The sequence below is a fragment of the Pyrgilauda ruficollis genome, unplaced genomic scaffold (assembly GCF_017590135.1).
Source record: "Pyrgilauda ruficollis isolate IOZ18807 unplaced genomic scaffold, ASM1759013v1 scaffold122, whole genome shotgun sequence".
Taxonomy (NCBI): domain Eukaryota; kingdom Metazoa; phylum Chordata; class Aves; order Passeriformes; family Passeridae; genus Pyrgilauda; species Pyrgilauda ruficollis.
This window is the reverse complement of record NW_024510544.1, coordinates 386,085-409,946: the sequence shown is the minus strand read 5'-3', so window position 1 is coordinate 409,946 and position 23,862 is coordinate 386,085. Positions and strand designations below refer to the sequence as shown.

Sequence of the window (23,862 nt, the reverse complement as noted above, 5' to 3'; positions counted from 1 at the left end):
AGCGGCGCGGCGGCGGCGCTGGGCCGGCTGGCGGCGGCGGGCAAGCGGCTGTGCTACGTGACCAACAACAGCGGGCGGACGCGCGCGGCCTACACCGAGAAGCTGCGGCGCCTCGGCTTCCCGCCCGCCGAGCCCCGGCACATCTTCAGCTCGGCCTTCTGCGCCGCCCGCTACCTGCGGCAGGCGCTGCCGCCCGGCGCCGCCGCCTACGTGCTGGGCAGCGCCGCGCTCGCCGCCGAGCTGGAGGCCGTGGGCATCCCGCACCTCGGGCCCGGGCCCGCCGCCCTGCCCGGCCCCGCGCCCGCCGACTGGCTGCAGGCGCCGCTGGACCCCGCCGTGCGCGCCGTGCTGGTGGGCTTCGACGAGCACTTCAGCTACGCCAAGCTGTGCCAGGCGCTGCGGTACCTGCTGCGCGGCGGCCCCGACTGCCTCCTGGTCGGCACCAACCGCGACCACCGGCTGCCGCTCGAGGGCGGCGCCGGCATCCCCGGTGCGCGGGGCGGCGGGCTGGAGCGGGTGGTGCCGGGGATGGGGGGGTCTCCGTGCTCGGCTCGGCACGTCTCGGTGTTGATAAAGCACAAGTTGCCTCTCAGTCTCGGGAAGTGCCTTTTGCCCTGGGGAGTGGCAGAGCCCTGGAGCAGCTGCCCGGGGAGGTCGTGGAGTCTCTGGAGATGTTCCAAACCCGCCTTGGCACGTTCCTGTGTCACCTAATCCAGGTGGCCCTGCCTTGTAGGGGGGTTGGACTGGATCATCTCCAGAGGTCCCCCAGCTCCAGCTCTCCTGGGATTCTTTGAGGCAGCCTGGGCATCCCAGAGCCTTTCCTCCACAGCACCCTGAAAGAGAGAGAATCCTTATTGATCCTTTATTTGCAAAGAGGAGTTCCCTTTTGCTACTGCGGGATGGAATTCCCACCTCCTGGCAGGCTTTAAGCGCCACCTCTCCTGGGACCCACGCATCCCTCTGCCTGTAAAGCTGAGGTGTCCATTCCCAGTGTCCTGAGCGGGTTTGTCCTGGCTCCTGTGGGCACGTGTCCCTAATCCCTCTGCCTGTGCCCACAGGGACAGGGTGCCTGGTGAAGGCCATGGAGATGCCCTCTGTCCCTAATCCCTCTCTCTGTTCCCGCAGGGACGGGGTGCCTGGTGAAGGCCGTGGAGACGGCGGCGCAGCGCGAGGCGTTCATCGTGGGCAAGCCCAACCGCTTCATGTTCGACTGCGTGGCCGGGGAGTTCCAGGTGGACCCCGCGCGCACCATCATGGTGGGGGACCGGCTGGACACGGACATCCTGATGGGCAACAGCTGCGGCCTCACCACGCTGCTCACCCTGACCGGGGTGACGGCGCTGGACGAGGTGCGGGGCCACCAGGACAGCGGCTGTCCTGCCAGGCACAGCCTGGTCCCTGACTACTACGTCGACAGCATCGCCGACCTGCTCCCGGCCCTGGGGGAGTAACGGGGCCCGGGGGCAGCCCGGGCAGCAGCCCCGTGGCAGTAACGTACACGCTAGGTGCTCCCGGGGTTAGAACCCTTAGCTTGTCTCCTCGCTGTCCTCTCGGTATGGTTCTGTTTACATCTCAGTCTGAAATGCACTTTGAACAAAGGGGGCATTGCAGGGGCTGGGGCTTGCGGCTGGGTTTAGTTGTGATGCAGCGCTGCAGTGCAGCTGTAAGGCATCGCTGCAGTGCAATTGTAATGCATCAATGCAGTGCAGCTGTAAGGCATCGCTGCAGTGCAGCTGTAGTGCATCGATGCAGTGCAGTCATACTACATCGATGCAGTGCAGTTGTAATGCATCGATGCAGTGCAGTTGTAGTGCATCGCTGCAGTGCAGTTGCAATGCATCGATGCAGTGCAGTTGTAATGCATCGCTGCAGTGCAGCTGTAATGGTGGTGCTGCACGGCTCCTCTGCGCTGAGCTGGGGAGCTGGAGCTGCTTGGTCTGAGGGGAAGGATCATGTCCTGGCTCAGCCCGGTCTGTTCAGGGAAACGACTCTTGGGATGTGCAGCAGCTCTGGTTGTGGTTGGAAATCCTTGTGGAGCTGGTGTTTGCCCTGTGGGTGACTCTTTTTCCCAGCTGGGGCCCTGTTGAGGGGCACAGCCCCACGTCAGGTCACACAAATTCATCTCCTTCGTTTGACCACTGCACGTTGCACTTGTGATGCAGATTGGGATGATCCCACACAATTGCAGACCTTGGCTGCTGCACACAGTGTCTGTCCAAGGTCGAGAGTCTGTAAAGCACATGTACACACTGGCACTCCCTGAGCATAAAGTTAGAATATATTTAAATTATAAATAGAGTCTATGATAATATACCTTGTTTCCCAGGAGGGAGGATGAGAGGAATGTATTTCACTGATTTAATTCTCTAAACCGTTGCATTTGGTAATGCAGAGAGTCTCTAGCCACACAGGACTGTCCCTCATTCCTGCTGCTGCTTCCCAGAAATCCCTGGATCAATGCAGACCAAGCTCCTGCACTTCCCTCAGCATCAACGAGCCACTTGCTTTGGCTTTAGCTGCACAATCCCAGTTCCTGCTCAGTCCGTGATGGATGTAGTGCCCAGGAGAGCTGTCCACAGGGAGCCCTGTGGCTGCTGGCTGTGTGTGACAATAGCTCGTGCTTCCTTCCCATCCCTGAGGTTCAGATCTTCCGCGTGTGCCGGCAGGGGCCGGGCACGGTGGGTGGTGAGGAGTGCTGGCTTGCTCAGGGACGATTCCTTTTGATCTCCAGGTGGGATTGGGCAATGAGGGGCTCACCACAGGGTGGTTTTTGTGCTGCCCGAATCCCACAGTGAAAGCTTTTGCATTGCAGAATTAATTGAAAATTATATATGCAAATAACACGCTTTTATTGCATAGATTCCAGTATCTCCAGTTCAATTTAAGCACTGGTTTTCCTTCCTGTCCAGCTGAGGAGCTCGGGCAGTGCTGATGCCATTTCCTGCCTGGTAACTTGTCACCTTCTTTGTACAGCAATAACCCTGCAGTCCAGAGGGTCTCTGTGTTCCCAGAGCACTGGCTGAACCTCTGGAAGACTGTTTGTCATGTGGAGGTGTGGAAGAAGTGTGGATAATCTCTTCTGCAAAGTGCCAGAGGCAGAGCTGACCCTTGCTCTGGGTAACATGGAGATGGACATTGTGGGCTCACTGCAGGCCGTGTCTGGTGTAGCAGTGTGGGTTTGGATTCAGTCTCTGTTTCTGGTGGTGCTTTTTGTGTCAGGATGTGTCAGGAGAAGGCCAGCAGAGAGTCCAGCATCCCTCAGGCAGTCTGTCCCTGCCGAGGGCTCTCGCTGGCAAGGGAGCCATTGCCTGGGCTCAGGGATGCTGGAATGTGCTGGTGGCGGTGTCAATCGTGCTTCAAATCTCTGTTCTGACTTCCAAACAGTTCTTAATCCTCTACTTGAATTCCCATTAAACTCTCAAACCTGCTCTCCCCAGCGTTGTCTCACTGCGGTCTGGTCTCCGTGAGCTGTGGTGCAGCTGTGCTTTGGGAATCCTGGGGGTCAGGGATGGTTTGGGAAAGGACCCTAAAGCCCACCTAGTGCCACCCCTGCCATGGCAGGGACACCTTCCACTGCCCCAGGGTGCCCCAAGCCCTGTCCAGCCTGGCCTGGGCACTGCCAGGGATCCAGGGGCAGCCACAGCTGCTCTGGGCACCTGTGCCAGGCTTCCCCACCCTCCCAGGGAAGAATTTCTTTCCAACACCTAACCCTGTCATTCCCCTTTGCCCTGCCCATGCCCTTGGCCAAAGTCCCTCTCCTCCTTTCTTGTGGGCTCCTGTCACCCAGTTTGTCCAGCCCTGGGCTGTGTGTGATAGGAGAATGTCCAAAGCCTGCATTTTCCCTGGACACGCATCACATGAAGGAATTCTTGGCTTTCCCTTGCCTCCACACCTGGGTCATGTCTGGCTGGCAGGTCTGGAAGGTTTTGGGGGCTCCTGGACTGCTCAGGATCTGTGTGCTCAGGGAATGCTGCTCCCACAGGGAGGTTCTCAGGACAGGACACGGGTGACAGTGTGAGAGCAGTGGCGGTGACTTTGTGGCACAGTCCTTTTCCCTTTTCCCCCGAGGGTGGCACAGGTGTGTCTGTGTGTCTGTGCAGCCCAGGGACAGCGGGATCAGCACCTGGCACAGGATCACACCTGGCACAGCGGGATCACACCTGGCACAGCAGGATCACACCTGGCACAGCAGGATCACACCTGGCACAGCAGGATCACACCTGGCACAGCAGGATCACACCTGGCACAGCAGGATCACACCTGGCACAGCAGGATCACACCTGGCACAGCGGGATCAGCACCAGGAACACCAGGATCACACCTGGCACAGGATCACACCAGGCACAGCAGAATCAGCACCAGGCACAGCAGGATCACACCTGGCACAGCAGGATCAGCACCTGGTACAGCATCAGCACCAGGCACAGCAGGATCACACCTGGCACAGCAGGATCAGCACCAGGCACAGGATCACACCTGGCCCCAGCCCACCGAGTTCCCGGTGAAATGTGGGAATTGCCGCTGCCACAAAGGCAGGCTGCCACTGTCCTCTGGGCATTTGATCTCTCCAAAAGCCTCACCTGGGCCCGCGTGGGGCCGTGCCAGCCCCGGGGCACACAAAGGGCTCGATTGTGGCTGCTGCCCGTGCCGGGGCTGAGCAGGAAGGGCCGCGCCGGGCACTGACAGCAGCGCTCAGCTCCCGCTCCCTCCTCAGGTTTCCGTCCCGCGGGGCCCTTTGGCTGCGAGGGACAGGTATTTATGGCCCTCGGACACACGCCCGGGCTCCCCAGGTGTGCCTGAGCCGGGATCATGCCCAGCCTGTGCGCGGGCAGGAGGCAGAGCGGCAGCAGCCAGGAGCTCGTCTGAAGTGAGGATGGAAGGAGGGGACGGTGCCGGCCGTGCTGCCCCTGCTGTGAGTACCCCTGGGTGTCCCCTGTTCCTGCAGTGAGCATCCCTGAGTGTCCCCTGTTCCTGCAGTGAGCATCCCTGAGTGTCCCCTGTTCCTGCAGTCAGTATCCCTGAGTATCACCTGTTTCTGCAGTCAGTACCCCCTGTTCCTGCAGTGAGTATCCCTGAGTAATCCCTGTTCCTGCAGTGAGCATTCCCTGTCCCAGCAGCTCCTGGGTAGAGGCTGTCTCTGTCCTTCCTCTGCACAAGGCTGTGAGAGGACACGGAATGGCTTCCCGGTGCCAGAGGGCAGGGTTCAGTGGGCTATTAGGAAGGAATTCCTCCCTGGCAGGGTGGGCAGGCCCTGGCACAGGTGCCCAGAGCAGCTGTGGCTGCCCCTGGATCCCTGGCAGTGCCCAAGGCCAGGCTGGATGGAGCTTGGAGCAGGCTGGGACAGTGGAAGGTGTCCCTGCCATGGCAGGGGTGGCACTGGGTGGGCTTTAGGGTCCCTTCCAACCCAAACCCTTCCAGGAGTGCATGATTCTCTCACGGGCAGTGCTGCTCCGTGCTTGCCTGATCCCCCTCCGAGGGGCAGAGCTGCTGCCATTCCCACGGATCCTGGGAGGGTCCTGTTGATCCCCAGCACCCCCAGCCCAGCTCCTGCTGTCAGCTCAGGCTGGGTGTGAGCTGTGCCCTGCCAGGGCTGGGAGCTGCTGCAGTTCTTGGTCTGCACCTTTCCCACCGGAGGGAATTCCACTGGTTATTGAAAATCTGCCAGTCAGTGCAGGGCTGGAGCTCTGCTCTGCTGGAACTGATGGGATTTCAGATAGGTGCAGTTTTAACTCACTGCTTTTCTCAGGGAATAATCTGGAAGTTCCCTGTTTCCAATAAAGATCCATAACTGTCCCAAGGCTGGGTGAGCCCATCCTCGTGCAGCTGGAGCACGTGTAATCCTGGGCATGGATTGAATTCCTCTGGCCTTCAGAGGACTGAGAAACAGGTTATTTTTTAAATGTGGGCTGTGTTTGAGATTATTGAAAGCACATTTTCTGCTTTGTAAAAATCCCGTTATGTGCCATGAAGTTAAATTTAATTGCTTCAATATAAGAATTAAAGTAAATTAATAGAGCCAATAGAAATGTCACAGCACTGCCAAGCTCTTTTCCTTGGTCTCATGGAGAATAATTTAGCAAGAAAATCCAGCACAGGGAGGGGGACAGAAGCAGGATCACTCCACCCAGGGTCTGATTCCAATGCTGACTGTCCCGCTGGGGATTTCTGCTGTAAACCACAATAATTTAATTTGTTGTTCCCCGTGTCTGGAAAACTGCTGCTCCAGCCCTGCCCTGGGGGCTTTGCAGCTTTCCTGGCTGTGGCAGTGCTGGTTGCCAGGATGCTGCATCTGGAATTCCAGTGCTGTGGGATTATTCCAGGTGCTGCATCTGGAATTCCAGTGCTGTGGGATTATTCCAGGTGCTGCAATGGTTTGGCAGCTCTGCACTCCAACCAGTCTGCACAAGGGTTTGTGTCATGAGCTGGAAACTTCATTGATGAGGAAGAATTGGCAGAAGGGTCAATTTTAACTCCTGTTCCTCATTCTTTTGCCTGGCTCCCAGGACAGAAGAGCCACAGCACAGTTCCCAGCTCCCTCCAGGACCTTCTGGATCATCTTGTCCGTTGCCTTGTTGTTTTTTGTGGTTGTTGGTGTCAGTGTCGTGGGGGTTCTCAGCTTCTCCCCCAGCTCTGCCCAGGTAAGGGATCCTGATGTGGGCAGGCAGCCTCCTCCTGCCTGCAGCCCTGAGCTGTGTGGGAAGCAGCTCCCAGGAGGGATGGGAGAGCTCTGGGCTGGGCTCTGGCTGGATCAGTGTCTGCACAATGCAGGAAGGGGCAGGGAGGTGCTGGCAGGCTGCAGGCAGGGCTGGGGGTCCCCTGGCCCTTTCCTCCAGCACCTGGTGCCTTTGGGGGTGAGGATGGAGTCGTGGATCATCCTTCCCGTGGGTCAGAGCCTGCTCCTCTGCACTGCATCAGACAGGAGCAGGGGCCAGCCCAGGGCCGGCTGGGGATGTTGGTGGGAGATGCTGCACACAGGCACAGAGCAGGGGCTGCCCTCCCACTCCTCGTGCCCAGGCTGGCTCCCAGCTCCTCCGAGTGACACCCCAGGGCCAGCAGGACCCGCTGAGGAACCAGACAGCCGTGGTGGACAAGGCCAGGAGCACTGTCACCTACTACATCACCTCAGAGAGCAACGTGAGCGCCGTGGTGCTGTACGACAGCAGGAACGTGAGTGCTGGGCACCCCTGCCTCCTCAGCTGCTGTTTGCTGCCTTCCTCTGCACCTTCAGTCATGAGCTCAGAGCAGGGGAAAGGAGAATGGCCTCTTCAGGGCTTTCCTGGGGCAGGGGTGGGCATGTGCTGCCTGCTGCAAGGGGCACATCTGTCCACAGGGCTACGTGTGCTACAAGCCGCTGGAGCAGCGAGCCTGCTACCTGAGGAGGATGGACCCCTGGGACCTGCAGACCCTGCAGATGGATCTCAACACCTCTGAGCACAGCGTGAGCAGCATTCCCGGGACAGCTGGGGGATGGATTGAGCTTTGCACAGGCTCACTGAGTGTTCTCCCCTGTGTGGATTTGCAGGGGTGACTCTCCACCCCCAAGGGCTCTCCCAGCCCCAGTTCTGGGGGATTCATTGCTCACAGGAGCAGAGCTGTGCCCCCAGGCTGGGCTCTCAGCCAGCTGTGAGCAGCAGCTCCTGAGTTTATCCATACCCTGGCTCCTGTGGGAAGGAGCCTGGGGCAGGGGGATGTGGCCCATGGAGGTGAACAGCAGGGCTCCTGCAGGACCCACTCCCACTGGATTCTGTTACCTGCTCAAAAATCTGGGGGAGGAAAAACAAAGGGGGTTTGTTACCAACTGCCAGGGAAGGAAGTTGGAGGCAATCACGTACAAGGACCCTCAGAACAAAGAGTCAGTGGATGCCTGGGCAGGGGCAGATTCCATTTCCAAAGACAGAAAGCCCCATTTGTTTGTGCCCCTGCCATCTGCTATCCATTTCCCCAGCAGCTCCTGGGGGCTCCTTGGTCTCCACCTTACTCCCAGAGAAGTGTAGGAACACAGACTCCCAAAAGGGATGCAGGGAGAGGAAAGCACCTGCCCAGCCCTGAGGCTGCTAAATGGAAGTAAAACGTGGTAGTGCTGGGGTTGGCAGGGCCCACAGCCAGGAGATGAGAGCTGGCAGCCTCACCCTGGCAGCTGGGACAGGCAGCTGGCAGGAGAAACCTGCTGGGGTACAGACCCCTCCTGGGGGGTACAGACCCCTCCTGGGGGGTACAGACCCCTCCTGGGCTGCCCCGGGAGCCAGAGCAGGGCTGAGGGGGACAAAGTGCCTTGGGAGGAACCAACGGGGACGTTTCTTTCAGGCTGAGCAGCTCCAGCCCAACAACCAGACCAAGTTCTACCGGGAGTTCCTGGGCATCGTGGCCGGGGAGCAGCTGGAGCCCAGGGGGCTGGGGCAGGCAGTGCAGAGCCTGTGTGAGCACACCTCCATCTTCTGGGTGCGCAGAGGGCACGGTAAGTGGGCCACTTCCCCTGGCAGGGGGAGCAGGAGCTTTTCCAGCACCTCTAAGAGGATCAGGCTGTGCTGCACAGCAGCTGATGCATCCCAGGACAGGCTGCCAAGGCCCACGGACGGGCATGACCTCTAGTGCAAAATCAGACCATTGTTCACCACCCCTGAGTGCTGGCTGGTACCCACCCCCTGTCCTGAGCCGTGGCACTGGGATGGGCTCTGAGCTGCCCCAGCAGCACAGCACAGCACAGCCAGCACACAGAGCTGTCCCTGAGACACGCTGCTTAATCCCTGTCACCTTCATCCTCAGCCACAGCAGCCTGCTGAGCTGCCAGCCTGCTCCATCTGACTCCAGCTTGAATGAGAAAGGTCATGCCCTGAGGCTTTCCCCTTGCTCAGCTCCCCAGGGACTCCGCAGCTGCAGGACCAAGGCACCCCTGGGGACTCTGCAGCTGCAGGACCAAGGCACCCCTGGGGACTCTGCAGCTGCAGGACCAAAGCATTGCTCTCACTGCTGTCCTTGCTCCTTGGCAGGGCCGGGCAGGCAGCGCCTCATCTACCTGTGCATTGACATCTGCTTCCCCAGCAACATCTGTGTCTCCATCTGCTTCTACTACCTGCCCGAGTAAGTGCTGCAGCCACGGCCGCCCCTCTGCCCTCATACTTGAACTGCATTCCTGAAAAGCCTCTGACTTCCACGAGGAAAGGAACACCCACAACATCCCCAGAGCTTCCTGCTGACTCTGAGCTGCAGGTCAGGAGAGTTTAGAGAAGCAGCATCAGGAGAGTTTAGAGAAGCAGGAGGCCTCTGCTCAGCCCTGTCAGCACAGACACTGCAGCTCTGCTCCAGGGCTGTGCCTCGTCCCTAGGAATTAGGAGACCCAGGCCCAGAGGAATCCCAGGAAGCAGCTGGAGTTTTGGGGCTCCAGGCTCTGTTCTACACAAGGTGGTTGTTGTTACATCTGGGGGTGGTTGGCTTTAGGAGAGCAGCTCTCCAAGTCACTCTGTGAAACACTTTGAATAAAGGGATTGCAAACCAAGACAAAAGCTGCTTCTCCTCTTTGCTCAGCCTCTCCCATCACTGGCAAAGGCTGACGTTTATTTTTTTCCCACTCTGGGGTACAGGAACATCCAGAGCTGTCAGCAGCCGATGCCCCAGGGATTCCTGCAGCTGAACTGAACCCGTGTCCCTGCAGTGGGCCCGTGCCTCCTTTTCCCATTCCCTCCCTCAGGGCCACACACGTTTCAGCAATGTCCTGCCTGGAGCTGAAGGCTGGTCCCCTGTCCGAGCCCCAGCCCTCTCCACATGGAAGGGGATGGGTGCAGAGCATGTCCCAGGCTCTGGAGAGGGTCTGGCAAGGCAAGGGGAAACAAGCAGAGGTCCTGTCCTTGCCATGTGCCCGTTATCCCAGGACGCTGTCGTTGAAGGCCAGGCAGACCACGGCTTTCTGGTGGCCACTGTATTCCCTCTTGATCTCCCCTGTCTCCACACACCACAGTCTGGCCAGGTTATCAGAGGAGGCTGGAACACAGAGTGAAAAGAAGAGTGGGATGTATATTACCTTCTAAGTTTCTTTTTTTACTATTATTCTAAGAAATGCTTTGCTCTTGCTTCATTCAGCCATCCTTAGGGCTGGTGATGACCAGCAAGGCAGAGCAGCTCAGTGCACTGCTCTGCATGTGGGCTTTAGTTCTTTGGGAGAACAGTGAGTGTGGAAATTACCACAGGTGTGTTCAAGGGACTAACAGGCTGTGAGCTGTGAGGTGAACAGCACAGCTGGAGATCTCCTCTCCAGTTCCAACTGCTGCCCCACTGGTCAGCAGAACTGGCTGCTCCCACCTCACAGCCCCTGTGCCCCATGTCCCAGCCAGGGTAACTGGTCAGGCCTGGCTGCTGCAGGGCCCTGGCACAGCCAGGAGGAGCCTCACCTGTGACAATGTACTGGGAGTCCCCGGAGAAGGCGCAGTCCCACATCCAGCCCCGCGACGTCTCCCCAGGGTTGTTGCTCTTAATGCTCAGCTCTGTCATCAGAGAGAAGTTTGAAGTCCTCCAGATCTTGCACGTCTGATCTGCAGAGCAGGTGGCCAAGAGCCTGCAAGAAGGAGACATCTGAGGGCAATCTCATCAGTCACTGTCCCCCTGTGGGCCTCTGGTTACACAGACCTGGGCCAGGGCCAGTGGCAGCCTGGAGACCTGTCCCCATTGCAATCAGATCTCCTTACACCTGCACTGACTGAGCAGACTCCAGCTGAACAGACTCCGTGAAGGAGCTCACACTGCAGCAGCTGGATCCCAACTGCAGACCAGCTCTTGGCTGCAAACCTTGCTGAGCTCAGGGAGCACGAGTGGCACACCCCTGACAGCAACCCCGAGGTGTCACATCCCCTGCCTCCTGTCCCGCTCCTCCCTGGGGACCTGCAGTGCGCAGCCAGCAGCAGCCACGGCTGGAGGCACAGCTGGAGGCACAGCTGGAGGCACAGCTGGCCCCTGCCTGCCCTGGGAGGGAGGTGAGGGGCTCCACACTCACGTGGAGTCGGGGCTGAACTTGCACTGCAGGGCGTAGCGGTTGTGCGCCGGGATCTTGGTCTTGGGGATCAGCTGCGTCACCTCCTCGCCGATGCCGCCCGTCAGGTTCCACACGTAGCAGTTTCCCTGCAGAGACACAGCGGGATCTGTGCCCAGGCTGTGCCCAGGCTGGGGGATGCCCACCCAAGCCCAGCCCAGCAGGGCCTGGCAGAGCTCACCGAGCTGTTGACAGCTGCCATGTAACTGGCATCGGGGTCGATGTGCACCGAGTTCACCGACACCTCGGGCTCGGGGATCAGCTGCTCGTTGTGGTCAGTCTTCAGGTCCCAGATGTGGATGGCCCCGCTCTGGTCGCCCACGATCAGCTCTGCCTGCAGGGCACACGGCCGTGTCTCTGTGGGCACCGTGAGCAGCAGCCTGCAGCTGGCACCCACGTGGTGCCCCTGCAGCACCGCTGCAGCCCTGCAGCTCTGGGTGAAACAGCATGTGCTGTCCTCCCTCCTCTCCCCAGCCCAGGGCTGTCCCACAGCCTGGCTGTCCCACAGGGTGCCCCTGCAGCACTGCTGCAGCCCTGCAGCTCTGGGGTTAAACAGCATGTCCTGTCCTCCCTCCTCTCCCCAGCTCAGGGCTGTCCCAGCTGCATGACTCCCGTGACACTCTGCAGAAGGCTGTTTCCCTCCCCAGAAGGATTTGCTGATTTTCTACACCCCAGAGCAAACAGAGCTGTCCCAGTTCCAGGGCTGTGGCACAGCCACAGCTCCAAACAACATCCACAGCAGCCAAGTGGTTTTCAGCATGTCTGAGAGGCAGCATTAAGGGACAGGCTGGCCACTGAACAACTGAAGCACTCAAGGGTGCAGATACCAGAAAAACACAACCTGAAGTGGGTTTTTCTCTCTCTCTCCCCTTCTCAGGGGAAGGACAAGAGCCAAGGGCAGGAGTCCTGGCTCTGATCCCGTGCTCAGAGCAGAAGACAATGCTGGCATGTCTCCACTCAAACCAGGCCTTTATCGACAGCCCTGCGCTGTCCATAATTTTAGCAGAATCCCTAGAGGAGATCAGGTCATCAGGCACAGCTAATCCTGTCCCTGGGAGCAGAGGCTGGTTCTGAGCAGACAAACACCACTCAATGCATTTACCTGACTGCACAAAAGTCTCTTCTGGGCTCCTCAGCCCCTTCTCAGCAGGTGTAAATGCTGAGTCCAAAGTTTTCATGGCTTTACTCAGGCCGTGAGGAATCTCTGGATAATTGGATCAACATCTCTGCAGAGGGAACTGCAGAGCCACAGAGGGAACTGCCCAAACAAATGCTGCCACCTTTGGTCTAATTAACCACCTTCTGCTCACAAACCAACACTCTGCACCTCAGCAGCACCGTGGTCAGGGATTATTTCACATCTAAGACCTATGTTCAGTAATATCTGTTTAACATAACACACCCTCACAGCACTGGCACTACAAGAGCATTTGGACAGTGTGGTCCAAATAACTGATCTCAAATTTAGCCTGAAATTCCTGACTTGCAAAATGAAACCTTTGCCAAATGAAATGCAAGGGAACATTTCCATTACTCAGGACTTTACAGAGGTTTGCACAGCCCTGTCTGCAGGCAGAACCACAGCCCTGCAAGCCCAGCCCAGCCATTAGCACTGATTGATCCCTATTGATTTTCCTGCTCCCTTCAGCCTCTTCAAGTGCCCCCACTCTCCCTCTGCTCAGCAACAGCTGCTGAACCCACTGGGGAACTTCAACCAAGCCCCACCTGAAGGGAATCACAGCCAAAGGCCCCAGGAAGCTTTTCTTTGGCAATGCTGTCACCCTCAAGCTTCCCAGCTGCCCCCACTCTCCCAGCTTTGCTCCCATCCCATCCCCAGGGATGCTCGGGGGCAGATCCTGCTCCAAGGGTGTGTTTCCTGCCATGGGATGAGCTCAGGCAGCCCCTGTGCTGTCCCTTTGCAACAGCACCAGGTCAGCAGCACAAACACATCGTGTGAAGCCCCTAAGCCATTTCTGTGGTACCCCATCTTCTGCTGGGATACACCTCTGCAGCTCCTCAGGTTTACCCAGAGCAGCCACTGGCACAGGGTGCCAGGGTGCCCCTGCATCCCTGGCAGTGCCCAAGGCCAGGCTGGATGGGGCTGGGAGCAGCCTGGGCCGTGAGCTCGCCCTGCAGCCGGGTTGCTGCGGGCAGGGGCAGCCCCGGTGCCCACCTGAGGTCCCAGATGCGGGCCATGCAGTCCTCCCCGCCCGTGTACATCCAGCGCCCGTCCTCGTGGAACCCCACCGAGGTGATGTTCTTGCTCACGCCGTCGTAGTTGATGACGGGGTTGGGGTTGTTGGAGTTGAGGTCGTACATGCGGATGTGCTGGTACCCTGCGAGCACGGGCAGGGGCTGGGCACCGGGCAGGGGCTGGGCACCGGGCGTCCGGCCCGGTGCCCGCCGTGCCGGCGGGGCAGCAGCGCTCACCTGCGGCTGCGATCATGCTCCGGTCCGGGGTGATCTCCAGGGCGTTCACCTGCTGCGGGCTCCGTTAAGGTCGCTACGGAGCATCACGGGCCCGGCCCGGGGCCCGAACGCGGGGCCGGCCCCGAGCGGCCGGGGCGGCGGGGAAGGAAGGATACGGAGTCCTGGTGCTGCACCGTGCGGGTGCAGATGCCGCTGTGCGCCTGCCAGAACCGCACCGTGTGGTCGTAGCCGGCCGTGGCCAGGATGACCGGGTCGCTGCCCACCGTGCCCTGCGCCGCGTTCATGGTGCCGCCGCTCCCGGTGCCGCCGCGCTCGGGGGAACTCCCTAAAGCCTGCGGGGTCAGTGTCACCCCGTGGGGTGTCGGCCCGGCCCACGGGTCTCCCTCACCCCGTGTCCCCCCAGCCCCGCTCCCGGTCCCGCTCCCGGTCCGCTCACGGTGCCCGGCTCTGCGCGTGCGCGCGGCGCCTCCCGAGCGCGCAGCCGGCCCGGGCCGCGTCCGGCGGGAGCGCGCATGCGCGGGAGTGAGGGACGGACCATGGCCTCAGCGCGGGGGGAGCGACGGGCGAGACCACGGAGAGTGACGGGGGGAGAGCGCGTGCGCAGCGTGCCGCCAGGGGGCGCAGTGCTGGAAACGGGATATGGGATATGGGATTGGGATATGGGATATGGATATGGGATATGGGATATGGGATATGGGCTTGGGATATGGGATATGGGATTGGGATATGGGATATGGATATGGGATATGGGATATGGGATATGGGCTTGGGATATGGGATATGGGATTGGGATATGGGATATGGATATGGGATATGGGATATGGGATATGGGCTTGGGATATGGGATATGGGATTGGGATATGGGATATGGATATGGGATATGGGATATGGGATATGGGCTTGGGATATGGGATATGGGATTGGGATATGGGATATGGATATGGGATATGGGATATGGGATATGGGCTTGGGATATGGGATATGGGATTGGGATATGGGATATGGATATGGGATATGGGATATGGGATATGGGCTTGGGATATGGGATATGGGATTGGGATATGGGATATGGATATGGGATATGGGATATGGGATATGGGCTTGGGATATGGGATATGGGATTGGGATATGGGATATGGATATGGGATATGGGATATGGGATATGGGCTTGGGATATGGGATATGGGATTGGGATATGGGATATGGATATGGGATATGGGATATGGGATATGGGCTTGGGATATGGGATATGGGATTGGGATATGGGATATGGATATGGGATATGGGATATGGGATATGGGATATGGGATATGGGATTGGGATATGGGATATGGGACTGGGATATGGGATTGGGATATAGGACATGGAACACACACTGGGCACAGGGCACACATCAGGCACGGGACATGGGATATGGGGCACCGGCCACAGCTCTCAGTACACGGGACTGACACTGGGCACAGGACCTGGGGCACGGGACACGCACCGGGCTCGGGGCACAGAGCGCACACCGGGCATCGCTGGGCGGGGGCGGGCACCGGGCACACACCGAGCCCGACCGGGCACTGGGAACCGACACCGGGCACCAGCCCCGGGGCCGCCCCTCGTGCCGGTGCCGCGGGGTCAGGGCGGAGGGCGGCTCCGCGCTCTGCCGGTGCTCCCGCCGTGCGCGTGCGGCACCGGGGCGCTGGGCACGGTGCCCACTGTGCGCGGCGGGTGCGGGGTCCGGTGCCTCCCTCCTCGCTCGCCGCACCGGCGGGCACCGGGCCCTTTAAGAGCGGCGGCGGCGGCGGCCGTGCCCGTGCCCGTGCCCGCGCCCGCTCCCGGCGGTGCCCGCGACCGCCCCGCACCTGCCGGTAAGGGCCGGGGAGCGGGGGATGCTCGGGGCCGGGGGATGCCGGCGCCGCTGGGGGGGACCGGCGCCGGGAGGATGCGGGGATGCTCGGGGGGATGCAGGGCTCCGGTGCCGCAGGGGAGCCCGGGGAGGATGCAGGGATGCCTGGGAGGATGCAGGGATGCCCGCGGAGGACGCAGGAGTGCCCGGGGCCGCAGGGGTGCCCAGCAGAGCCCGGAGGGTGCCGTGGAGAGCGGGAGCGCCCGGGGGATATCCTTGGTGCGGGGCGTTGTGGGGTGTGCGGGGTTTGCGGGGTGTGGGTGGTGCCCCGCAGCGCAGAGGGATGGGTGGGGTGTGGAAAGGGTCCCTTGTGCCCAGGGGCTGCTCCGTGTGTGCTCCAGGACCCTGGGATGGGACAGGCACCGGTTCTGCCCAGGGGCGAGGGAACAGCCCCCTCCTGCTGCCCGGGGGCTGCAGCCCCACAGGGACCTGCAGCAGGAGTCCCCGGCTGCGGGGCTGCAGCCCCGTGACCCTGGCGAGGGGCACCTCGTCCTGGGGGTGGCACGGGCTGGCAGCACGGGCTGGTGACGGCCAGGCTGCCCGTGGAATGCTCTGGAAGCACGTGAGCGTGTGCACGTGTGTGTGAGCGTGCTCTCGAGGTGTGCAGGCTCCCCAGGGCTGCCCTGCCGGGGGTGCCGGGACACGGGGCTTTGCCCTGGAAACACCGGGAGCACCGGAGTGGGGCTGGGGGCACCCGAAACCCCTGCTGCCAGCCCATGGAACGCAGTGGCATTGCCACCCCCGGGACACTGGGCTCCCTCCCCCGCACGGCCCTGCCATCTCCAGGCTCAGGTGTGGGTTTGTTTGCTTCCATCCTCCCCTCCTCGGGGTTCTGGGAGGTAAGCGGGGAGCCGGGCTGGATGCGGGGGGCTGGCAGCAAAGCCCACGTGGCGCAGGGAGGGGGCCGGGGCTGCGGCCCCTGCTCGCCCCGCCGCCGGTGGAGCGCTGTCGGTCCGGCCGGTTGTGCGGAGCCGCGGGCTCTCCCGAGCCTCCCGCGGCAGCAGCAGATGTGACGTTGGCGAACACAGCGGGTGCTCGCGGTGAGGTGCCGGGCTGAGGGGCGGCATCCACCGGCTGAGCCCCCACGGGCTGCCCAGGGATGTCCCCGCGGCGCAGGGACGCGGCCCCTGGCTGTCCCCGGCACCCCTCGGGACTCCCCCTCCGGCCAGCGCCCACCCCTCGCCCTGGCTGTGCCCTGGGAACCTGCCCTATTTAAATAAGATAACGTGCATTAAAAACACCGAATCCTGGCGAGCTGACAGCGTCTGTCTAAATATTTATCCCTGCTCCGATCAGGCGCTGTGTTCCCATGACAGCGCCATTAGCACTTGGCAAATTTATGGCCTTCCTGGGTGCTGGGCTCCCCATGCTGCGTGCCCAGGAGCCACTGAGCCCCTCCTGTGTGCCCTCTGTGCCTTCCCGTGCGGTCAGGGGTGACCCCAGGGCTGGCAGCCCTCTCCAGCCCGGCACATCCCCGCGGGCCGTGCTGGAGCTGCCAGGAATATCCCGAGCTGGGCACGGCGCGGAGCGGGAGCCACTTTTGTCCCCCGCAGCGCAGGAGCTGCAGTGCCACGAGGGAAGGAGTGCAGGGAGCAGCCTGATCCCCAAAAACCATCTCCTGCTCCTCCTCCTGCCCCCGGGCACCGAGGGCCTGGGTACCCGCGGGCAGCGGGGGATGGAGCAGGGATGCTCCAGCTCCTGCACCTGCGACCTGGCCTTGCTGGGGCTTCGTGCTCTGGGGACAGCCAGCACGTCCCGCTGCCCGGGGGGGTCCCGGCGCTCGGCCCTGCTCCCCGCGGAGGTTTCGGGGGGCTCAGGGCTGTGTCTGGGAAAGGGCTCGCTCGGAGCCGCGGGGCGGCTCAGCGCGGCTCTCCCCGGTGCCGCCGCTCTGGCAACGCAAACAAAACCCTCGCGATCAGCTGAGCCGCCTGGGCACCCGCCGCTGCCAAAATCTGCTTTTCGCTTCCCCAGGGTGCCGGCGCTGCGTTTAACCCTGAGCTCTGGTGTGTTTGGGTGGCAGCTCACCAGGAGCTCACCAGGAGCTCACCAGGGGCTCACCAGGGGCTCACCAGGAGCTCACCAGGAGCTCACCAGGGGCTCACCAGGAACTCACCAGCAGCGCTGGCTGCAGCAGGGGCAGTTCCATGGGGCCGGGGGGGCTGTGCTGCCCTGTCCAGTCCTCTCCGAACGCTCCAGAACTGAAGAAACCAGAGAAAGAACGGGCAGAAGTGCCTGAGTGTGGCTCCCAGGAGGATCCGTGCTGCCTCTCGCCCAGCCCCTGCGGGTGCCAAAGGGGTCCGGGCTGCCATCCTCACCCCGCCAGTGCCGTGGCCGTGCCGGTGCCATCCCCGGCACAGCCCGGTGCTGGCAGGTGCCCGGGTGGCTCCCAATCACCTCTTCCCTGCCCGCAGGGATGCACCGTGCCCTCCCCGTGATGCCGCCCCACGCAGCCGCCCTGTGACACGGCCCCTGGCTCGGGGGTGACCCGGCAGCCGTTCGGGATCCCCGGTGGGGACCGGCTCTGCAGCCACCGCCCTGTTTGCTCGGGCACCGGCCTCACCCCTGCGGGCAGAGCGAGAGGCGGAGCCGGCCGCTGGCCCCACGCTGGGGCACGCGAGGTAGGAGGGACACGGGGCACTGCCGCGCACGTCCCCGATGGGCACCAGGCTGGCCAGAGGGGTTGCCCCCATGTCGCCTTTCTCTGGGTCTCACGCTGCCCCGGGCAGGGGAGCAGGGCATGGTACGTGGGGCTGGGTGGGCTCACCTGTGCTTGGGGTCCCTCTGGAGTACCAGACCCCGTGTGTGTCCCCAGAGATCCCAGAGATGGCCTTCCAGCGGAGCCACCGGCTGAACCTGCTGCGCCTCGTCGTGCTGCTCCTCGTGGCCTTGGCTGGCATCAAGTTCCTCTTCCGTGACAGGTGAGGTGACAGCAGGACCCCAGCGGGGCCGGGTGTGTGGCACCCCCTGGGCTGTGCTTCTGTGGTGCCTGGTGCTGGGGGCAGCTGGTGCCCCCATAGCCCCACGGACACCCCCATGCCTGCCCCACTCCCTGCAGCTTTACCCTGGAGCTGCACAAGCACGTCAGCAAGGACAGCGGCTTCTGGGGGGACACAGGTGACGTCGTCCAGGACGTCATCCCCCAGAGCCAGGTTCTGGAGGTCCCTGCGGCAAAGATAATGACCCTGAAGCAAAAGCAGCAGGTCCCCAGGGATGTCAGTGCCACCGAGATGAGGCTGGTCCACCTGGACCTCAAGGGAGCCGCGCCCAGAGTCTCCTACCTGGAACAGGTGAGGATGCCCAGGGACAGGGACGAGGGGATGCACTGATGGGGCTCGGCCCCTGCTGACACCTGGACTGTGCCACCCTCACTGCTGAGCCCACCCTGCCCACCCTGCAGGTGTTCCCCGTCCTGTCCCAGCTGGGAGCCAACGGCATCCTCATCGAGTACGAGGACATGTTCCCCTTCAAGGGAGAGCTGGAAATCCTCAGGTCCCCGTACGCTTACAGGTGAGCAGGGCTGTGTGCCGAGCTGGCTGTGAGGCTCGTGGCCCCTGCACGTCCTGGTGTGCCAGGGGCTGGGTGTGACCCACCTGGCACCGTGCCCACGATAACCACGGTCAGAGTGCCAGGCTGTGCTGCTGGGCAGACCAGCAGGAGTTCCTGCCCTGACAGGTCAATGTCTGTGCCTCTCAGTAAAGTGCACACATTTGTGGGGCAACAGGGGCCATGTGGGAAGGGTGCCAGAGGAGGGGGAGGAGGGGGAAGTGCCCCCATGCTCTGCCCTCTGCCCTGGCATCCCCGCTGAGCCTGTCCCTGCCCTCCCAGCGAGGAGGACATCGAGCGGATCCAGCAGCTGGCGGAGCAACACAAGCTGGAGGTGGTTCCCCTGGTGCAGACCTTTGGCCATGTGGAGGTAGAGGGTCCCAGCCCTGCTCCCCATCCCAGATCTCAGGGGCTCCCCTGGACACCCCCTGATGGCTCCTCCCCACAGTTCATCCTCAAGCACGAGAAGTACCAGCACCTGCGGGAGGTCGAGCGCTTCCCCAACAGCTTCAACCCCCACGTCCCCGACACGCTGGCCCTGCTGAAGAGCATCCTGTCTCAGGTGGTCGAGAAGCACCGCCGCTCCACCTGGATCCACATCGGTGCAGACGAGGTGGGCAGGGGCTGTGCAGGGACCCCAGCCCTCTCCCCAGGCACTGGGGGTGCTCCCAGGGCTGCTGAGCATCTCCCTTCCCCCAAACCTTCCAGGTTTTCCATCTCGGGGAGGGGATGGACTCCAAGAACTGGATGAGCCACAACAAGGGCGACGTGGGGACCATGTACCTGAAGCACATCAAGGAGGTTCTGGGCTTCCTCACGGCGCAGTACTGGGGGCTGCGGGTGCTCATGTGGGACGACATGCTGAGGAAGATCAGCGTGGGAGCCCTGCAGGGTGAGGGACAGGGCCGGCTGTGGTGGCACCTGTGCCAGGCTCCTCAGCCGCACCCGCTCTGTGCCCACCCTGGCAGGCATCGCTCCCATGCCTTGCTCTGGGGGAACGTGGGTCTTGTGGGGGATGCGTGAGGAGCCCGAGGCTCCCTCCTGCTGCTGGCACCAACGTCCCCTCTGCTGTCCCCGCAGAGTCCGGGATAGCGAAGCACGTCTCACCCGTGGTGTGGTTCTATGCGCCCGACTTCGAGGCCGAGCAGATCGGTAAGGCGACGTGCCAGGCCCCTGGGGGCGGTGGGGGGATCCCCCCTGAGCCCCCCGCAGCCTCCTGGGGACAGTGGCACTGGTGGCTCGCGCCTGTCCCGCTGCAGTGCCGTTCCTCACCAAGTACGTGGAGAGCGGCTTCGAGGCCGTGTGGTTCGCCAGCGCCTTCAAGGGCACCACGGGGCCGGCGCAGGCCTGGACCCCGCTCAGCTACCACCTGAAAAACCACCTGAGCTGGCTGAAGGTGATGCAGGCCGTGCCACGGCTGGCCCCGCTGCGCTTGCAGGGCGTCGTGCTCACCGGCTGGCAGAGGTAAGGGGAGGTGGGACCCCCTGCCCTCCCGGTGCCCACAGAGCCGTGCTGGCACGGTGGTGCCTGTCCCTGTCCCTGTCCCACAGGTATGATCACTACTCGGTGCTCTGTGAGCTGCTGCCTGTCAGCATCCCCTCTCTGGCCATCTGCCTGCAGACCCTGGTGAACGGTGAGCCCCCAGCCCTGCCGGCATGGCCGGGCTCACCCCGCCTCCCACTGCCTGCCAGACCCCGTCCTGCTGGGCAGGGCACCGGGGCAGGTGGGAGCCAGGGGAGGAAGAGCTTCAGCTCACTCAGTTGAAGCTGGGCTGAGCCTGATGGTGAGCTGTCCCAAGCTCTTCTGTCCCTTTCCTCGCCCTCCCAGGGGGCTTCACAGAAGAGGCAAAGAGGAAGGTCCTGGACGTGCTGGGCTTGGAGAGCGTGCAGCTGGAGCAGAGCACCTGGTGCGTGGCACAGGGTCGGGCAGTTGCATCAGAAGGGATGCACTGGAGGGAGGCAGGGGCTTGGTCAACCAGATGCCCTGGTCCCAGACCTGCCAGGGTGCTGGGGTTCACCCAGCCCAGTGCACCCCACGTGCTGAGCCCTCACCTTCCCCTCCCTCTCCCCAGCGAGGGCAGGGGAGTGTTCCCCGGTGTGGAGATCTACCACTTGGTGGAGCAGGTTAATGGCCACCTGAAGGAGAGCATCCTCAAGGCACTGGAGGAGGAGAGGTAACAGGCAGGGGGAGCAGTGGCATTGGTGTCTCTGGCCATGCATTTCCATGGGAGGGGACCTGCCTGATGTGCAGCTCCCCATCCCCGGTGGCCCCTGTGCCCCCAAGTCCCTCGTGCCTCTCCAGTGCCATCAAGGGCTGGTTCAGCCCCTACCACAGGAAACGCCTGTTTGGGAACCCCCGCAACATGGAGAGCTTTGGCAGCAAGGTGCTGAAGTAGGTGGTGCTGGGCACTGGGAGGAGTCTGCATGGGGCTGGGAGGGGTCTCTCGCAGGAGGGAGCTGCACCCCTGCTCTCCCCTCTCCAGGCTCCATGAGGACTGGGAGAGCTTTGTCCGTGACCTGCGTGCCCAGCTGGAGAGGATCTACTTCCCTGACACGGTGGAGGAGTGGATGGAGGAGAACGTCAACCCCTACCTGGACCAGCTGCGGGACCTGGTGCGGGACTACCGGGCCATCATCCGCCTCAACGGCCGGCCCAAGGCCACGTAGGGGCTGCAGCCCCGGCCCCCGCTGCCCCCTGCCTTTGGGGGCCACCATCGTGTGTCTGTTTGCTGGTGACGGCGCTGCTGCCGCCGTCTGCACTGTACAGAGCCCCTGCACTCCCCCTCCGCAATAAAGTATTTTCGTAGATACTGCTGCTCGCTGGGGGGGCCACGGCTCTGCCCCCCGTGCGGGGAGAGGGAGGCTGGTGTGGATCCACCCTGTGACAGCTCCCGGGCCCCTGCTCAGGCTCGGATGGAGCCGGAGGGGTTGGCAGCCACAGGGCAGGGTGTGACAGAGCTGGTGGGGACACCCGTGTGCCTCGTGCTGGCCTCGAGGGTGGCCGTGCCCTCCCTGCACAGGATCCAGTGTGTGGCTGCTGCGTGCTGCATGTCCCAGGCGAGGCTGGCACCTGGGACAGGGCAGGGACAGAGGGATGTGCAGGGGCCCTGCCGGCTCCCACCAGCACACTCCCCAGTGTTGTGTCTGCCTTCTCTGTGACTCCCTGATCGCTGGGAGGGATGTGAGCACAGCAGAGGCTTCTTCACCTCCAAACTCTGCCTTCATCTTGTCCTTCTCCTCTGTTATTCCAGCGCCCGGGCCCCGTGTGCTCCCAGGCCCCCCCGAGCCCGGGCAGGGGCCCTGCTGTGCTGCTTTCCCATCGGAAAGGCAGCTGTGCTGGGGGGATGCATGGGGATCTCTGCGTGGGATGAGCCCTCCTGCTGCTGCTGCTGGCTCCGGTTCCCACAGTCAGATTTCCACGTGCCTGTTGCCCACAGTGCCCATCCCAAACCCGCCGTGCCCCAGGCTCTGCCCGTTCCGGGCGCTGGTTTCTCTCGGCGTGTGCAGGGCAGGAACGGGGACATTTCACTGCACATTCTTCTGCTCTGCAAAGACCAACCCGACTTGGCAAGAGCCCGAGGGAGCCGCAGGAACGCCAGGCTGGAGCTCCTCCCGCAAAGCCCGGCTCGGGCGGGGAGGAGGGACAGCGCTGGTGCCCCCCACGGCCCCACAGCGCGGTCCTGCTGGCCCGTGTCGTGCCCCGGTCACAGAGGTGCCGGTGTCCGGCGAGCCGCGGGGGCAGGAGCTGCCCCGTCCGTGTCGGTGACCGGGTGTGGGGGCCCAGCAGGAGGGAGCCGTGGGGCACAAAGGGACCTTTGTTGAGGCGCTGCGGTCGCTCTCAGGTGGTGGCAGATGTGAAGGAAGCCCCCGAGCCGTGCGGAGCCCCTGCCCCAGCCCCCAGCCCCGGGAGCCCGGCCGCGGCTCAGGGCCCCGTGCGGCGCCCGGCTGCGGGATTAGAGGGCAGATTAGACGGCGTTCCGTGCTGGCAACCCAAATGTCCTGGATTGGAAAGTGGGGGTGGGGAGAGGAGACGGACCCCGCCATCCCCGAGGGGGGGTCAGCCCTGAGATGGGGACCGGGAGGGAGCTGGGGGCTGTGCAAGGGACCCTTGGGCTCCAGCTCGGGGGGCACGGGCGGGGGGCATCGGGGGGCAGCCGCGTTCCCTCCTCCATCTTCCCGTCTGCCGCGGGGGCTCACACGGGGCTGCAGCTCCCTGTCCCCAGCCCTGCAGCCCCCGTGACCGCACCCCTCAGTGCCACTTTGGAGCAGCCTCCTGGCCCCGTGTGCCCCAGCGCCGGCTCGCTGGAGCCGGGACTGAACCAGGCTTTGAGCTAGGAACTTGTCCGGGAGGGCACAAATTTGGGCTGATTTCTCGGGAATGATGTCCGTGTTCCGCCCTGGGGGCACCGCGGGGACATCAGCGCCTTGTCCATCACTGGCCCCATTTCCTATCGGGTTCCTCAGCTTCCTCAGCCCTCGGCACAGCCGGGAACCCTGCACAACTGTAATGTCTCGGTCATTTCAGCCTTAAAAGTGAAAGGGACGAATGTCACCGGCCATTGTGTCAACAAAAGTGGAAAATGACGCGGTAATGAGCGCTTTATTTACAGAAATAAAGGAGGCTGCTCCTGCCCCGTTTCCGTTATCGGCACCGCGGGACCGGGAGCGGCGAAAGGCAGCCTGGAGCCGGGCTGGGGAGCCGGGGGTGCCCCGGGAGGGGGTCTGCTGGACCCCCCCGGGATCCTCGCCGAGCAGCCGTGTTGCCCCCGTCCCCTCCGGCCGCTGAGACCCTCCAGCTCGTTACACGCCACGGCTGCGCGGCGTCTCCCACCGGGGCGTCCCCCGGGCCCGGCACCGGGGAGGGGGATCCCCGCGCTCCGCCCGCAGCACCGGGCGGCCCCCGCCCTCTCCTCCTTCTCCTCCTCCTGCTGCTGCTCGTCCTCCTCCTCCTGCCGCGCCGCGGAGGATGCTCGGGCCGT

At 62.6% G+C, this 23,862-nt stretch overlaps 4 protein-coding genes across 5 annotated transcripts in view; 3 read left to right on the top strand and 1 right to left on the bottom strand.

Annotated features, from left to right (window-relative positions):
- The window catches only part of LOC121365821 (phosphoglycolate phosphatase), a 3,892-nt gene extending 456 nt beyond the window's left edge, over positions 1 to 3,436 (top strand). Inside the window, exons 2-3 of the mRNA XM_041490297.1 lie at positions 3 to 490; positions 1,126 to 3,436. Coding sequence (XP_041346231.1) covers positions 3 to 490; positions 1,126 to 1,451 — 814 coding nt within the window. The 3' untranslated portion in view covers positions 1,452 to 3,436. The remainder of the gene's footprint in view (positions 1 to 2; positions 491 to 1,125) is intronic.
- An 835-nt stretch (positions 3,437 to 4,271) lies between these two features.
- On the top strand, positions 4,272 to 9,473 carry BRICD5 (BRICHOS domain containing 5). 2 transcript variants are annotated; one of them, XM_041490393.1, is made up of 6 exons: positions 4,272 to 4,912; positions 6,504 to 6,638; positions 7,015 to 7,167; positions 7,331 to 7,438; positions 8,305 to 8,455; positions 8,988 to 9,473. In XM_041490393.1, the coding sequence occupies exons 1-6, from the start codon at positions 4,874 to 4,876 to the stop codon at positions 9,080 to 9,082; spliced, it is 681 nt and encodes a 226-aa protein (XP_041346327.1). In that variant the 5' UTR covers positions 4,272 to 4,873; the 3' UTR covers positions 9,083 to 9,473. The 2 variants fall into 2 exon arrangements, with proteins under 2 accessions (XP_041346327.1, XP_041346328.1); XM_041490394.1 differs by lacking the exon at positions 8,988 to 9,473 and adding an exon at positions 8,764 to 8,921.
- Positions 9,474 to 9,508: 35 nt separating this feature from the next.
- Positions 9,509 to 13,923, bottom strand: MLST8 (MTOR associated protein, LST8 homolog). Its single transcript, XM_041490295.1, has 8 exons — positions 13,603 to 13,923; positions 13,448 to 13,499; positions 13,191 to 13,353; positions 12,420 to 12,435; positions 11,199 to 11,681; positions 10,982 to 11,106; positions 10,383 to 10,546; positions 9,509 to 9,975 (listed from the first exon to the last, which is right to left on the bottom strand). Exons 1-8 carry the CDS (start codon positions 13,729 to 13,731, stop codon positions 9,857 to 9,859), a joined length of 1,251 nt encoding a protein of 416 aa, XP_041346229.1. The 5' UTR covers positions 13,732 to 13,923; the 3' UTR covers positions 9,509 to 9,856.
- A 4,241-nt stretch (positions 13,924 to 18,164) lies between these two features.
- Positions 18,165 to 21,550, top strand: LOC121365853 (hexosaminidase D-like). Its single transcript, XM_041490359.1, has 13 exons — positions 18,165 to 18,259; positions 18,397 to 18,628; positions 18,739 to 18,848; positions 19,167 to 19,254; positions 19,333 to 19,497; positions 19,593 to 19,776; positions 19,965 to 20,036; positions 20,144 to 20,348; positions 20,435 to 20,517; positions 20,712 to 20,790; positions 20,956 to 21,057; positions 21,186 to 21,275; positions 21,367 to 21,550. Exons 1-13 carry the CDS (start codon positions 18,165 to 18,167, stop codon positions 21,548 to 21,550), a joined length of 1,689 nt encoding a protein of 562 aa, XP_041346293.1.
- The last annotated feature ends 2,312 nt before the right edge of the window (positions 21,551 to 23,862 follow it).